General features: G+C 35.2%; 1 protein-coding gene and 1 pseudogene across 2 annotated transcripts in view; both read right to left on the bottom strand.

Annotated features, from left to right (window-relative positions):
- Positions 1–11,500, bottom strand: part of LOC126718184 (germin-like protein subfamily 1 member 7) — a 69,890-nt gene extending 58,390 nt beyond the window's left edge. Inside the window, exons 1-2 of one of the 2 annotated variants that reach the window (XM_050420271.1) lie at positions 11,288–11,500; positions 10,813–11,064 (exon numbers count right to left, since the gene is read on the bottom strand). In XM_050420271.1, coding sequence (XP_050276228.1) covers positions 10,813–11,064; positions 11,288–11,402 — 367 coding nt within the window. In that variant the 5' untranslated portion in view covers positions 11,403–11,500. Of the gene's footprint in view, positions 1–10,386; positions 11,065–11,287 lie in introns of those variants that run through there. The other variant, XM_050420270.1, reaches the window with a different exon arrangement.
- On the bottom strand, positions 5,934–6,985 carry LOC126718180 (germin-like protein subfamily 1 member 7; annotated as a pseudogene).
- Positions 11,501–12,694: the final 1,194 nt, after the last annotated feature.

The following is a 12,694-nucleotide window of genomic DNA, read 5'->3' as shown; positions in this document are numbered from 1 at the left end:
ACAAGTACCCCCCCTTTTTGTGATGGAATGCCAAAGGGCAAACAAGATATCCATCATCAAAAGGGAGGTGGTCTAAACTGTGCCAACTCCGCACGCAAGGCACAGATCTCATCAAGTACGTCCACCAAAATCTGTCCTTGAGCCGCCTGAACGGTCAAGACATGATCCAATGTGCGATGAATGTCTGAATCATCCGAAGCAGTCGGTGGAGGAATAGCAGCATCAGCATTAGCAGCAGCACCTGAAGTCTCAGCAGCAGCTGTACTTGTAGAAGAGGGAGGAGGGGGAACACTACTAGATGACGCACCTCTAGGACGAGAAGGAGGAACCCTCAACTGAGCAGCCTTCTGACGAAGAAAGGTGGCACTTATGGGAGCTATCACATAAACAAGCTCACCTGACGGAAAACCATCTAGACCTAAATAGAGCAGAATCCTATGAATGAAAATAGGATGAATCAGCGCATGCCCTATGGCAGAACTCCTATGAACCTCGTTCAAAGAACGAAGGAACAAGTGAGGAAAACTGATGGACGCTCCAGAAGCAAAGGCGTACAAAAACACACATCGCTCTAAAGGGATGGTGTGGAAGTGAGAGATAGGCCACAAGGAATGACACGCAATCCTAAAGAAGAGATAGGCAGTCTCGGTAAGCTCAGCAGACGTGATCCGAGGATCAGAACCCCACTGGATAGATGACCCAGTGATGTAAGACATGACAACATCTAAAGAGGATGACTCATCATAGGGATAGTCAGCATCCCGAACAACCGGCACCCCAAGAGCCTCAGCCACCACCCGAGGGGTAATGGTGAACTCTACACCTCGTATCCAACTCCTAACAAGGGTGTTGGAATCATAGATGTGGCAAGAGAGGTTCGAGTAGAACTCTCTAATCAGGGCGGTCAGAGGTGGATGATCTATCTCTACGAGAGGCAACCAACCCCTAGACTCAAAATTGGCCCTAATGGCCGGATCAAGTGCATCTAACACAACAGCTCGCTCAGACCAGATCTTAGTTCTAAATACATAAAGTCCTAAACTTTAGAACCTAACAATTCCAAATGGAGGAAATTCTTTTCTTATTTATTAGGGGCTCCTTGGAAAAACATGACTTGTTTAGATTAGGCAACTCAACAATAAAGACGACAAGTTTCTATAGAATAAATGCTAGGGACGTGTATAAAGACTAACAATTTTTTTATTTTATTTTATACATATATAATCATATTATGTCATTTAAGTTGTCTATATCGTACCCAAGAGTTTTGTAGTTCAATTAACATTTTATAATGTATTCATTGGAAACATTTAGAGTTCAAATTCCTCTCTCTCTCGTTGTAGCTATTCCATTTTATTTATTTTTATATTCTATTTTTATGAGTTCCAGTTAGCTCAACTAGTAAAGTCTCTTGTATTCGACTAAGGGATCTGGAGTTCGATCCCTGCCTACACCAAAAACCAATTGGTGTTTTGGTTTGATGATAAAGAACAATCATCTGAAGCGAACCTACAACCATATAAATAACTCCAGTCTCCACAAAAAAATTGATATCAAATTTTCCATTATCTCAATAGGAAAGTTCATTTCAGATATAGCTCAAGTGTTTTTCCTTAGTTGTCTACCATCAATTGATATGAAAGCATCAATAAACTTGAATTTAGCCGCAACTCATTTGGTTGCCATGGATAGCCTGCAGCAATATGAAAACTTTCTTCATCACTATCACATAATCTTGCGTGGTAGAAACATGAAGGATATAATGCTTCTTCATAATGAATTGTGAACTTTCAACTATTTTTTTAAGTAGCTTTCAATTCAATTAAATAATTAGTATAGTACATACAAAATAATAAGGAAAAATTAGATGAAAATCTTACAGTTTATAACATGTTTCATTTTAGATCTAAAGTTTAATATAATCAATTAATAAAGAGCAAAAGTTTTTAAGTTGTTTCATTTTAAGGGGCCATATTCAATCTCTGTTATTCATTTTTGTTATTATGATCAATAACAGAGCATATAAGAGCACAAAACTATTTATTAAAGTTAAAAGCCTTGCTTATAAATCAATTTTGTCTATCCCGGAACAGAGAGAAAACGCTTTGTTTAGATCAAGAAAATTTCGTTTAAAGGTAGAATATGATTGCCAGAATATCGAAATTTATTAAAATAAAACAGAAAATTTAATTTATCAACAATTTTCAATTAGTTACTGCTCTATTACTATCTAGAATAACATAAATGAATAACGGGGATGGACTAGGGGCATCAAATTGAAGAAAAAAGTTGTTTTATAAGTTTGGGACTTTAATTGACATAATTAGAAACTTAAATCTTGTTAGTATCAATAGATTGACTGTTGACAAACTATGAACAAAACTTTGAATTTTGTACAGTTTCTGATGTGTTTTTTTAATTCCCAAATAGAGACCCAAAATCAGTTGTAGGAAAAGCTCGACACCAAGCTTGACAACTCCTTGATCAATTGAGACAAGCTCGAATAAAAGCTCTACAGTAGTCAGGCAATCAAGAATTACAAATTTAGTTTCTTTTGTGATGTGTTTTATTCTAAGTCAGTAGTAGATGTAGGTTTTTGTGACCCTAACTAAAGAGCCTATATAAAGGCCCAAACTTTTCATAAAGTTGTAGCATCAGAAACCCTAAGGTATTCAAAGAGAAACCCTAAGGTCTAAAAAATCACAATGTTGCGCCAAGGCCCAAAGCAGCACAAAGGATTGAACTATAGAAAAAATAAAATAAAATATTTGGGCCTTCAAATAAAGAAAAGGGAGGAGAAGCCCAAACCCAGTAAGTGTCATAAGGAGGAACCCAAACCCATGAATGGGTAAAGATCTCATGAAATAAAGGGAAGAAAGAAGCCCAGCCCGCCGAGGTCAAAAAATCGTTAGCGAGCCTAGGGAAAGAACTAGGCCGGGATAGTTGGGGATTCCCAAGAGCCTGGGATCCTTGGGACATGAAGCAAAGCCAGGTTTGGATTAAGATAGTTTAGGGGGGGGGGGGTTGCCAAGAAACATAAGGAACAAGAACATATATGTCCCTATCAGTCACCCAATGATGCAGTAAAGAGGTCAGAGGGCCTGGGAACCAACAACTCACAAGCAAGAGCCTGGAATCTCAGGGAACCTAGGAAGAAGAACTAGGAAGGAAGGTTTAGGATCTTTCGGCCTGGCAGAAAAGAATCAGCTCACCTGGGAAAAATGACAAAAAGGAAAGCAGCCAAAAGGTGGGTCTGAAAAAGTGGAATCTAAAAGACTTGGAGAAGGAAAGAACAAAAGGCCAACCTTCTAGGACCCCCAGAATGGGAAAGTCAACAAGAGTCTTTTTGAATAAGGAACCTCAAAAGAAGAAAATAATGAGGAATGAGGAAAGGACCAACCACTGATAGTTTTTAGACCCCTTAAAACAACAATCAAATTAACCTAAGTAATTAACCAAGTGATTACTTAGTCAAATTAACAAAAACTAGGTTAACACATATATATCATATCAATGTATAGCAGGGAAAAATAAAAAACACAACAATATGATAACCCAGGAAAACCAAACAAGTAAAAAAACCTAGGGAGGATTTAACCTAGCTATCCTCAAGGTAAAAAGCAAATCCACTAGAAAGAATCGAAGTTTTACAATAGGACTTAGACCACTAACATCCTATTGCTACCCACCAGTAGAAACTTATTGACACAACCACGTGCAAGCTCCGAGACCACGGACTCCTTCTTTCTTTGGCCTTTGCAAAACACAAACACCCACGTTTGTGACTTTGAGATCCCACTCAAAGGTTTAGCAACACAAACTCTCCTGTTTGTGACTCCAAGACCACCCTTGAAGGTTTAGATCATCAGCACCTTTGATAACTAGAGAAGGCAGCAACTTCTACAATATCGGATCTTGAGATTCTTCAAGTAATAACACCGGTAGAAGATATAAGAGAGCTTTTAAGGAACAAAACCCTAAATACAAAAGAGGCACACTCTTCTCTCTCTAAAAAGCCTTCATAAAAATGTGCTTAGGGTTTCCTTTATATACTGGGAGAAGTAGATTAGAAACCCTAATCCTTAATGGGCTTGTTTTGCTGTTTGGGCTAAATTAAAATTCTACAGATACGACTTTCGATCGATCGAGCCTGTCTTTCGATCGATTGAACCAAACCGATTATGAAATCTTCTTCCTGCAGCTTGTATGTTCTTGAATCTTAACTTGAATCATCTTGAGCATTGTCTAATAATACCTATAGACTCTAACATCTATATCTAAACAAGTTTGTGTTCATGATTTTCCAATTGTTCTAAACTTTTAAAACCTAACAGCCACCAATGTTGCTGGCACAACATTGGTTCTGGTACTCAGGGGAGCAAATGGAGGGAATCAGTGGTACCCCGGAAACCCTAGGATGGCTCTATAAAAGGGGAAGCAGCCAACAGTGAAAGGCATTCAGCACAATGAATTAGAGTAAAATCCTTGAGAAAACACTGTTAGAATTCAAAAAATGAGAGAAAAGAGGGGAAATACCGCCCGGTATCCTCAAACAGCCGGTAGAGAACACACTTGGATTCAAAAGGATTCAAACTTTGCAAGTCTTAAAGGCTTGAAGAGCCATCTAAGTCTGTGATTTTTGAACTTATTTGGACCTTGCAACACGTCCTAATGAGCATAGTGTATTACACAATCAAGAAAATAATGAAGTATTTTACATTGTTTTAAGGATCCCTAATGCTTTATTTTACGTTCTTTCTTTATCATTGCGTTCCTTTGTTGTTTCTTGCTGTTCAATGCATATATTTCTTGTATATTAGCATGTATGTGTTGTAGGATTTGTGCTCTGTGCACCACCTGGTTCGAAATCAGCCCAATTTAGCTGCGGTGAACCAAGCCCAATCCATTAAAACAATAAGTACTAGGCCCAGGATCCTTGTTTCTACTTGTACCTGTGTGCTAAAAAAAAAAAGAACCCACACACCAATTCAAACCATGAGTTCAAAAGCAAATAGAGAACAATCATCCGTGGTGTTTTGCTACAATAATGCATATCAAGTTTGTAGCCACAAAACCTCAACTTGTCCAGAAGAATCTTCAAGTTTGTACTTGAAGTCGCTAGTTGGATTGTTTGTTTGATAGAATTAAAAATAAACAAGTCTAATCAAGTTGGAGCTACATGTGGTCACATGAGTAAGTTATTACTGGAGGTAGCAATCAGGAACATGGGTTCATTTCAATTTTATTAGTGCATTTCTTCTTAGGGTTTGGGAACTCTCGCTATGGTTTTTCCTTTAGAATATTTTTTCCATCAATTTTCCATTATGTCACCATATGATGTGTTGTTTGTTTTTTTTATTGTTTTTCAAATGGTATATGTTACTACCATGGTCATTAACCTAGAAATCAATATGAATTCAAAACTAGTTCATTTATAAAGTTGATTAATTTTGCGGTAAAATCAATCAAAGGGTCTAAATTTTTCCTAACATACGTAATTTGAAACAGGATAGAAACTGATATAAACATATAAAGGTCCACAATATTTAACCCCTTAAGTATCATGTTTTTCTTCCATGTATAATTTTTTCTTGTTACCTCAGTATGAATACATAGTGTTGTAAAAGCTCAATACTCTTACTATTTCAACACCCAAAAATTGTTGCGTCAATTTTACCTCAAGGAATTTTTTATAAAGAATAGGTGCTACTAAGCGCTAAATTTGGCCTCCCATTTGTATAAATTAAATAAAAAAAAATTCTTTGACTATATTTATTTTAAAAAAATAGATCTATTTATTTTATATTTAATAGTTAGGTGCTAGTAATTTCAAACATTGTGGATCCAAGGTGTAATCAAGATTTTTTCGTGCACTAATTACTCTGGCTTTCCTATTACACAATGACCCACACAAAAAAATAAAATAAAATAAATAAAAAAATCAGAACAAATCATTTTATTTGATAAAAATTGTTTCAATAGCATTACATCAAGGGAAGCAATGTAAACTTTATTCAAACTCTGCTTTGTAATGGTTCATCTTTCCTATTACAAATAATTTTACTAATTGTGGTTTGACTAGAATTGTTTCTGAAGATAATCAACTACATTCTTGTCCAACTGGAAGGCCTTGGTGAGAACATCAAGATTGATTGGAGGATTAGATCCAAAGATTGCGTTTGCTATGGTAATCAACCCAGGATTCTGACTATTGAGACTGGCAAATGCAACAGCATTGGTCTGCCCTATGTTGAACTGGAAGTGAATGAGACCAACTGGGAATACAAAGACGTCCCCCTTGTTCAGAACTTTGGTAAAGAGTTTGTTTGGGTTGGATGTGACAAATCCAACCAAGAGAGTACCCTCCACGACTACCAAAAGCTCAGTGCCACGTGGGTGAATGTGAGGAGGATTCAAGCCATATGGTGCAAAGTCAAGACGAGCCAATGATATGCCTAGAGTGTTGAGACCTACTAATTTATCGACGTTCACAAGATTGACACTTGATCCAAGTTTACTTGCAGCTGTGTTTCCAGGAATATTGAGTCCAGAAAAGAAAAAATCGTTGGCTGTGACAGTTGCTGCGTCCTTGCAAAATTTTCCATTCACAAATACTACACAAAGAAAAGTTTGTTACGGTCACAAATAAGATAGTCCTGTAACAATGGACAATAGCATGTCATGTAGTGGAAAAAAAATCTCTAGTGTAGATGATATAAGACATAACCGTTGGGCATAATTTCATAATGTGTAGAACTAAATTAAAATGATCTCGAAAGAACGCAGGTGATGATAATACTACTACGTACTGCTGATAATAAGGAGAGAGTATGTACATACCAGCAGAATCTGTGTAGTTAACTGCGACACAAAAGTCTTGCAAAGGACTCGGGTCATAAGCTGAAACAAGCGAGGCTGCCAAAGCCAAAATGGCCACAATTACAAATTTCGTCATATTTTTTGAGTTTCTCTCTTATTGTGTAGTATTTTTCTTGCTTGGGTGAGGAATGGGGAATATATCTATTTATAGAGAGGCGTCAGTGAACCTGCCTAAGTTTTTCACAAACAGAGCATAGAAGACTTGGTAATTCTTCAACAGTTCTCAATTTCTTGTTTAATGGCTGAACTATTCTTTAACCACTACTAGTCTGTACACATTTGAAAAGCAGTGAAATTGGACCACTTCAATGCCATTGTGCAGTTTTCGTGTTTGCTTTGGCCAAACCACAAATTAACCTTACGTTCATAGTATATTTAACATTGAAATGATTGAAGCACCCATGTATATATCTTGACTCTGTCCTCATTAATTAGTCATTACTCATTAGGGAATGTTTAATAGTCATCGGTGTGACCCATATAATTAAGTATACTTTGGGTTTTTTTTTCTTTTTTTCTTTTTTTCTTTTTTTGAGAGAACTGCTCCGGAGGCCAGACTTTATTTGAAAAGAAGGAAAAATAAACAACTACAAAGAGTCACGTGTAACCAGGGAAGCTATATCATTAGGACTGATATTAAACCAGACCTATTACTCACTACAAGACTTAGATCTTCTGGCTAAAATGTGGGCAACAGAATTTCCAGTACATCATAAATGAGAGAAAATGCAGAAATGAAAATCTCCAGCTAAGACAAGAACATCATTGATCACATGGCCATACTCCGGATGGCTTGTGTCCTCAGACAGGATTGCTTTAATAATTACCTCAGACATTATACTTGGGTTGAACTAATCATATTGACCTCATCTTTTTTGGTGGGTACTAATTACTAAATATTTTTTAGTTGTTTGTTAGATTTAATGCTTTTTTCTTGAAGCGATAACTACAAAGACATCTAGGGATTGAGATCCAATGCAATAGGACTATTGCACCATGCAATAGCAAATCAAATATTGAAATTGAAAGTTTCAAAAGTCAATTTTAATCTTAGCCGTTGAATAAAAAAAACTTTAACTTTCAACTTTTTACCATTTTACTTTTACACTTCTTTTTAACTTCTCTCTCAAATCCAGGTATATATACTCTTGTTGCTCCCTTTTCGTTATTCTCACTTCATGCTATGGTGTTCTATGTTGTAATTCTTATGAATGTTTGATTGATCAATACCATAGTTAATTAGCTCATATTTGTTACAATTCATGGCAATATCTCTTACATCGAAATGCTTATTGAAGTTGTTGTGTGAGAATTAGTAAATTTAAAAAAATAAATAAAAATCACACAAAAAAGAAGAAAAAAGTATACATAAACCACAATGAATTCAAAAACATAATTATATGAAATTCTTCAACGCATAACGCATATCGATCCGCAACTAGTGCAGATTTTATAATATTCAAACTAAAACATGAAATCGATCAATTTTAAATAATGTCATATTATTTATTCCTTTAATTGAACCATGATATTGGTCCATTTCAAATAGAGATAATTCTTTTCTTATTTACTAGGGGCTCCTAGGAAAACATGATGTGTTTAAATTAGTCAACTCAACAATAAAAAAGACAAGTTTATGTAGAATAAATGCTACGGAAGTGTATAAATTAACTAACAATTTTTTTTTCATTTGTACATTTATATCATATTATGCCATTTAAGTTGTCCATATCATACCCAAGAGTTTTTGTAGTTCAAATGATATTTCTTAGTGTTTCCAATGGAAATGTCTAGAGTTCAAATTCCCCCTCCCCCATTGTAGCTATGGATTATTTTTTTAATCAATAAAAATGTCCCCATGCCATAATTTATGCCATATATATCTGTGCCTTCTCTATATGATTGTATTTTCTATTTTTCTATTACTATTTTGCATAAATGCCAGCCAATCAGGAACCTGGGTTTGTTTCAATTGTACATTTTTCAGTCTTATTAGTGGATTTCTTCTTAGGGTTTGGAAACCCTCGCTATGGTTTTTCATTTGGAATAGTTTTCCCATTGATTTTATGTTGCACCACCATATGATGTGTTATTTGTTTGTTTATTGTTTTCAAATAGCGTAATTTCCTTCTTACCTCAGTATGAATACATAGTGTTAGGACATATATAGAACTTGTTAGAACATATTTCATGTAGAATTGGCTAATCCTTTGACAAAATGCACTTTACTTGTAATTGGGTAGATCTAGGATGTGTTTAATACTTCAAGGAACAAGAGTTCAAGTCTAGTATTGAAGCCATGCAAATCTTTCCAAGAATCAAGTGAAGAAGTGTTGTTCATTAAAGCTCGACAAATAGCTCGACAGATCTATTTATCAAGATTTAATATGTGATTCTCAACAACTCTCGACAAAAGCTGTATCTATCGAGAATTACGAAATTTAGATTTGCAGATCTGTTTTTCACGCATATCCAAGCTATTTGTGTAGGGTTTCTTTTCTCACAACCCTATACATATATAAGGATTATTTTAAGGGCCGTCAAAGGTGTTGCAACTTGATGCAAAGTGATTATTCACTCAAATTGTGACCGGAGACAATTTGCCCTAATTCATCTTTCACTTGAAGAAGTTACTGCGTTTGTGTGCAAGGGTTTTGTAACCAAGAAGCTTCTTGATCTTCATTGTCTGGATGAATTGAAGAACTTTGCAGCCAACATCTTTCTCAAGTTGGTGTATTAGTCACGTACTAGGATCCATGCATCGATTGGTTAGTCACGTACTTGGAGCCATGCATTAAAAGAAGAGATTGTCACTACATTGCAAGTCCAATTGTGTATTGGTGTAAGGGTTCAACTGTAGGTTGGTATTAGGTACTAGAATTCCTTTTACTTATAACTGCTTGTTTTGATAATAGTAGATTCTCGGAAGTGGTGACCTTAAATTCACCCAATGGGATTTTGCCTCAATAGTTTTCCCCATTCGTAAACAAATCACCTGTGTCAAATTTATTTTATGCTACATTTAGTATCTTTGGTGATTTGTTTGTGCTACCACACTTATTGCATGTAATTGAATCTAATTAATTTCACTTGACTAAATTAATTGATTAAGTTACTAAAGGGGTCAATACATTCTTGGCCTATCACATAGTGTTGTAGACTTGTAGAAGCTCAATACTCTTACTATTTCAACACCCAAAAATGTTGCTTCAATTTTACCTTGAGGAATGTTTGACGTAGAATAGGTGCTACTGATCCCTAAATTTGGCCTCACATTTGTTTTAAAAAAAAAGAAAAAAAAATTCTTTAACTATATTTATAAAAAAAAATAAATAAATAAAATCATAATAATAGATCTGTTTATCTTAAATAGTTAGGTGCTAGTTGTTTCAAACATTGTCGATCCAAGGTGTAATCAAAATTTATTCATGCACTAATTATACTTTGCCTTTCCTATGAAAAAATGACTCGCACAAACAAAAAAAAAAAAAAAAAAAAAAAAAAAAAAAAAATCAGAACAAATCATTTTATTCGATAATAATTATTTCTATGGCATTACATCAAGGGAAGCAATATAAACTTTATTCAAACTCTGCTTTGTAATGGTTCATCATTCCTATTACAAATAATTTTACTAATCGTGGTCTGACTAGAATTGTTTCTGAAGATAATCAGCTACATTCTTGTCCAACTGGAAGGCCTTGGCGAGAACATCGGGATTGATTGGAGGATTAGATCCAAAGACAGCGTTTGCTATGGTGATCAACCCAGGATTCTGACTGCTAAGACCGGCAAATGCAACAGCATTGGTCTGCCCTATGTTGAACTGGAAATGAATGAGACCAATTGGGAATACAAAGACATCTCCCTTATTTAGAACTTTGGTAAAGAGCTTGTTTGGGTTGGATGTGACAAATCCAACCAAGAGAGTACCCTCCATGACTACCAAAAGCTCAGTGCCACGTGGGTGAATGTGAGGAGGATTCAATCCATATGGTGCAAAGTCAAGACGAGCCAAAGATATGCCTAGAGTGTTGAGACCTGATAATTTATCGACGTTCACAAGATTGACACTTGATCCGAGTTTACTTGTAGCTGTGTTTCCAGGAATATTGAGTCCAGAAAAGAAAAAATCGTTGGCTGTAACAGTTGCTGGGTCCTTGCAAAATTTTCCATTCACAAATACTACACAAAGAAAAGTTTGTTATTATCACAGATAAGACAGTTCTGTAACAATGGACAATAGCATGTCATGTATGGGGAAAAAATCTCTAATGTAGATGATATAAGATATAACCGTCAGGCATAATTTCATAACTATGTAGAACTACATTAAAATGATCTCGAAAGAACGTAGGTGATGATAATACTACTACGTACTGTTAATAATGAGAGAGTATGTACATACCAGCAGAATCGGTGTTGTTAATTGCGACACAAAAGTCTTGCAAAGGACTAGGGTCATAAGCTGAAACAAGTGAGGTTGCCAAAGCCAAAATGGCCACAATTACAAATCTCATCATATTTTTTGAGGTTCTCTCTTATTGTGTAGTATTTTTCTTGCTTGGGTGAGGGATGGGAACAAAGTATATGGGGATATGTCTATTTATAGCTAGAGAGGAGTTTGTGAATCTGTCTAAGTATTTCACAAACAGTGCATGTAAGACTTAGTAATTCTTCAAGCATTCTCAATTTCTTGTTTAATGGCTGAACCTTTCTTTAAACACTAATAGTCGGTACTCAGTACACATTTGAAAAGCAATCAAATTGGACCACTTCAATGCTATTGTACAGTTTTCGTGTTACTTTTTCCAAGCCACAAATTAACCTTACATTTATAGTATATTTAACATTGAAATGATTGAAGGACCCATGTATATATCTTGACTCTGTCCTCATTAGGGGATGTTTAATAGTCAATGGTGTGACCCATATAATTAAGTATGCTTAGGTTGAACTAATCTTATTGACCTCATCTTATCTGGTGGGTACTAATTACTAAATATTTTTTAGTTGTTTCTAGAACCAATTACTACGAAGGCATCTAACTAGCAAGGCATGTAGTATATTATTCTTGTCGGTCCCTTTTTGTTGTTCTCACTTCATGATCCTATGGGGTTCTATGTATGATGTAATTCTTATGAATGTTTTGTCAATACCTTAGTTAACTCATATTTGTTACAATTCATGGCAAGATCTCTTACATCGAAACGCTTATTGAAGTTTTTGTATGAGATCTTGAGAAGTAAAGTTAAAAACATTTTTCAAAAAAATAAAATAAATAACAAGTTAGATATAAACCATTAAGAATTCAAAAACATAATTAATTTGAAATTCTTCTGTGCTATGCACGAATCCGCAATTAGTTTAGGTTTATAATATTTAATCTGAAACATGAAATAGATCCATTTTAAGTGATATCATATTATGTATCCTTTTAATTGAACCATGAAATTGGTCTATTTCAAATGGAGATAATTTTCTTCTTCCTTATTAGGTGCTACTAGGAAAACATGAGTTGTTTAGATTAGTCAACTCAACAATAAAAAAGAAAACTTTATGTAGAAGAAATGCTAGGAAAGTGTATAAACTAGCAATTTTTATTTAATAGAAATGCTAGTAGTAATCTAATCCATCTACATAACAAACACAATTATTTAATACCCATCACTCTCTCCTATCCATCAGCAACAGCTTTAACATACGGGGTTCTCCTAGTGCAATTTGTTCCTCAGCATCTTCAGCCAAAAAAAGCCACTGATGGTGCCCAAAGCAGAATCAGCATCTTCAGCCAAAAAAAGCCACTGATGGTGCC

This window comes from Quercus robur, chromosome 3, assembly GCF_932294415.1.
Source record: "Quercus robur chromosome 3, dhQueRobu3.1, whole genome shotgun sequence".
Classification (NCBI taxonomy): domain Eukaryota; kingdom Viridiplantae; phylum Streptophyta; class Magnoliopsida; order Fagales; family Fagaceae; genus Quercus; species Quercus robur.
The sequence above is the reverse complement of the archived record's forward strand: the minus strand, read 5'-3'. Positions and strand labels throughout refer to the sequence as shown.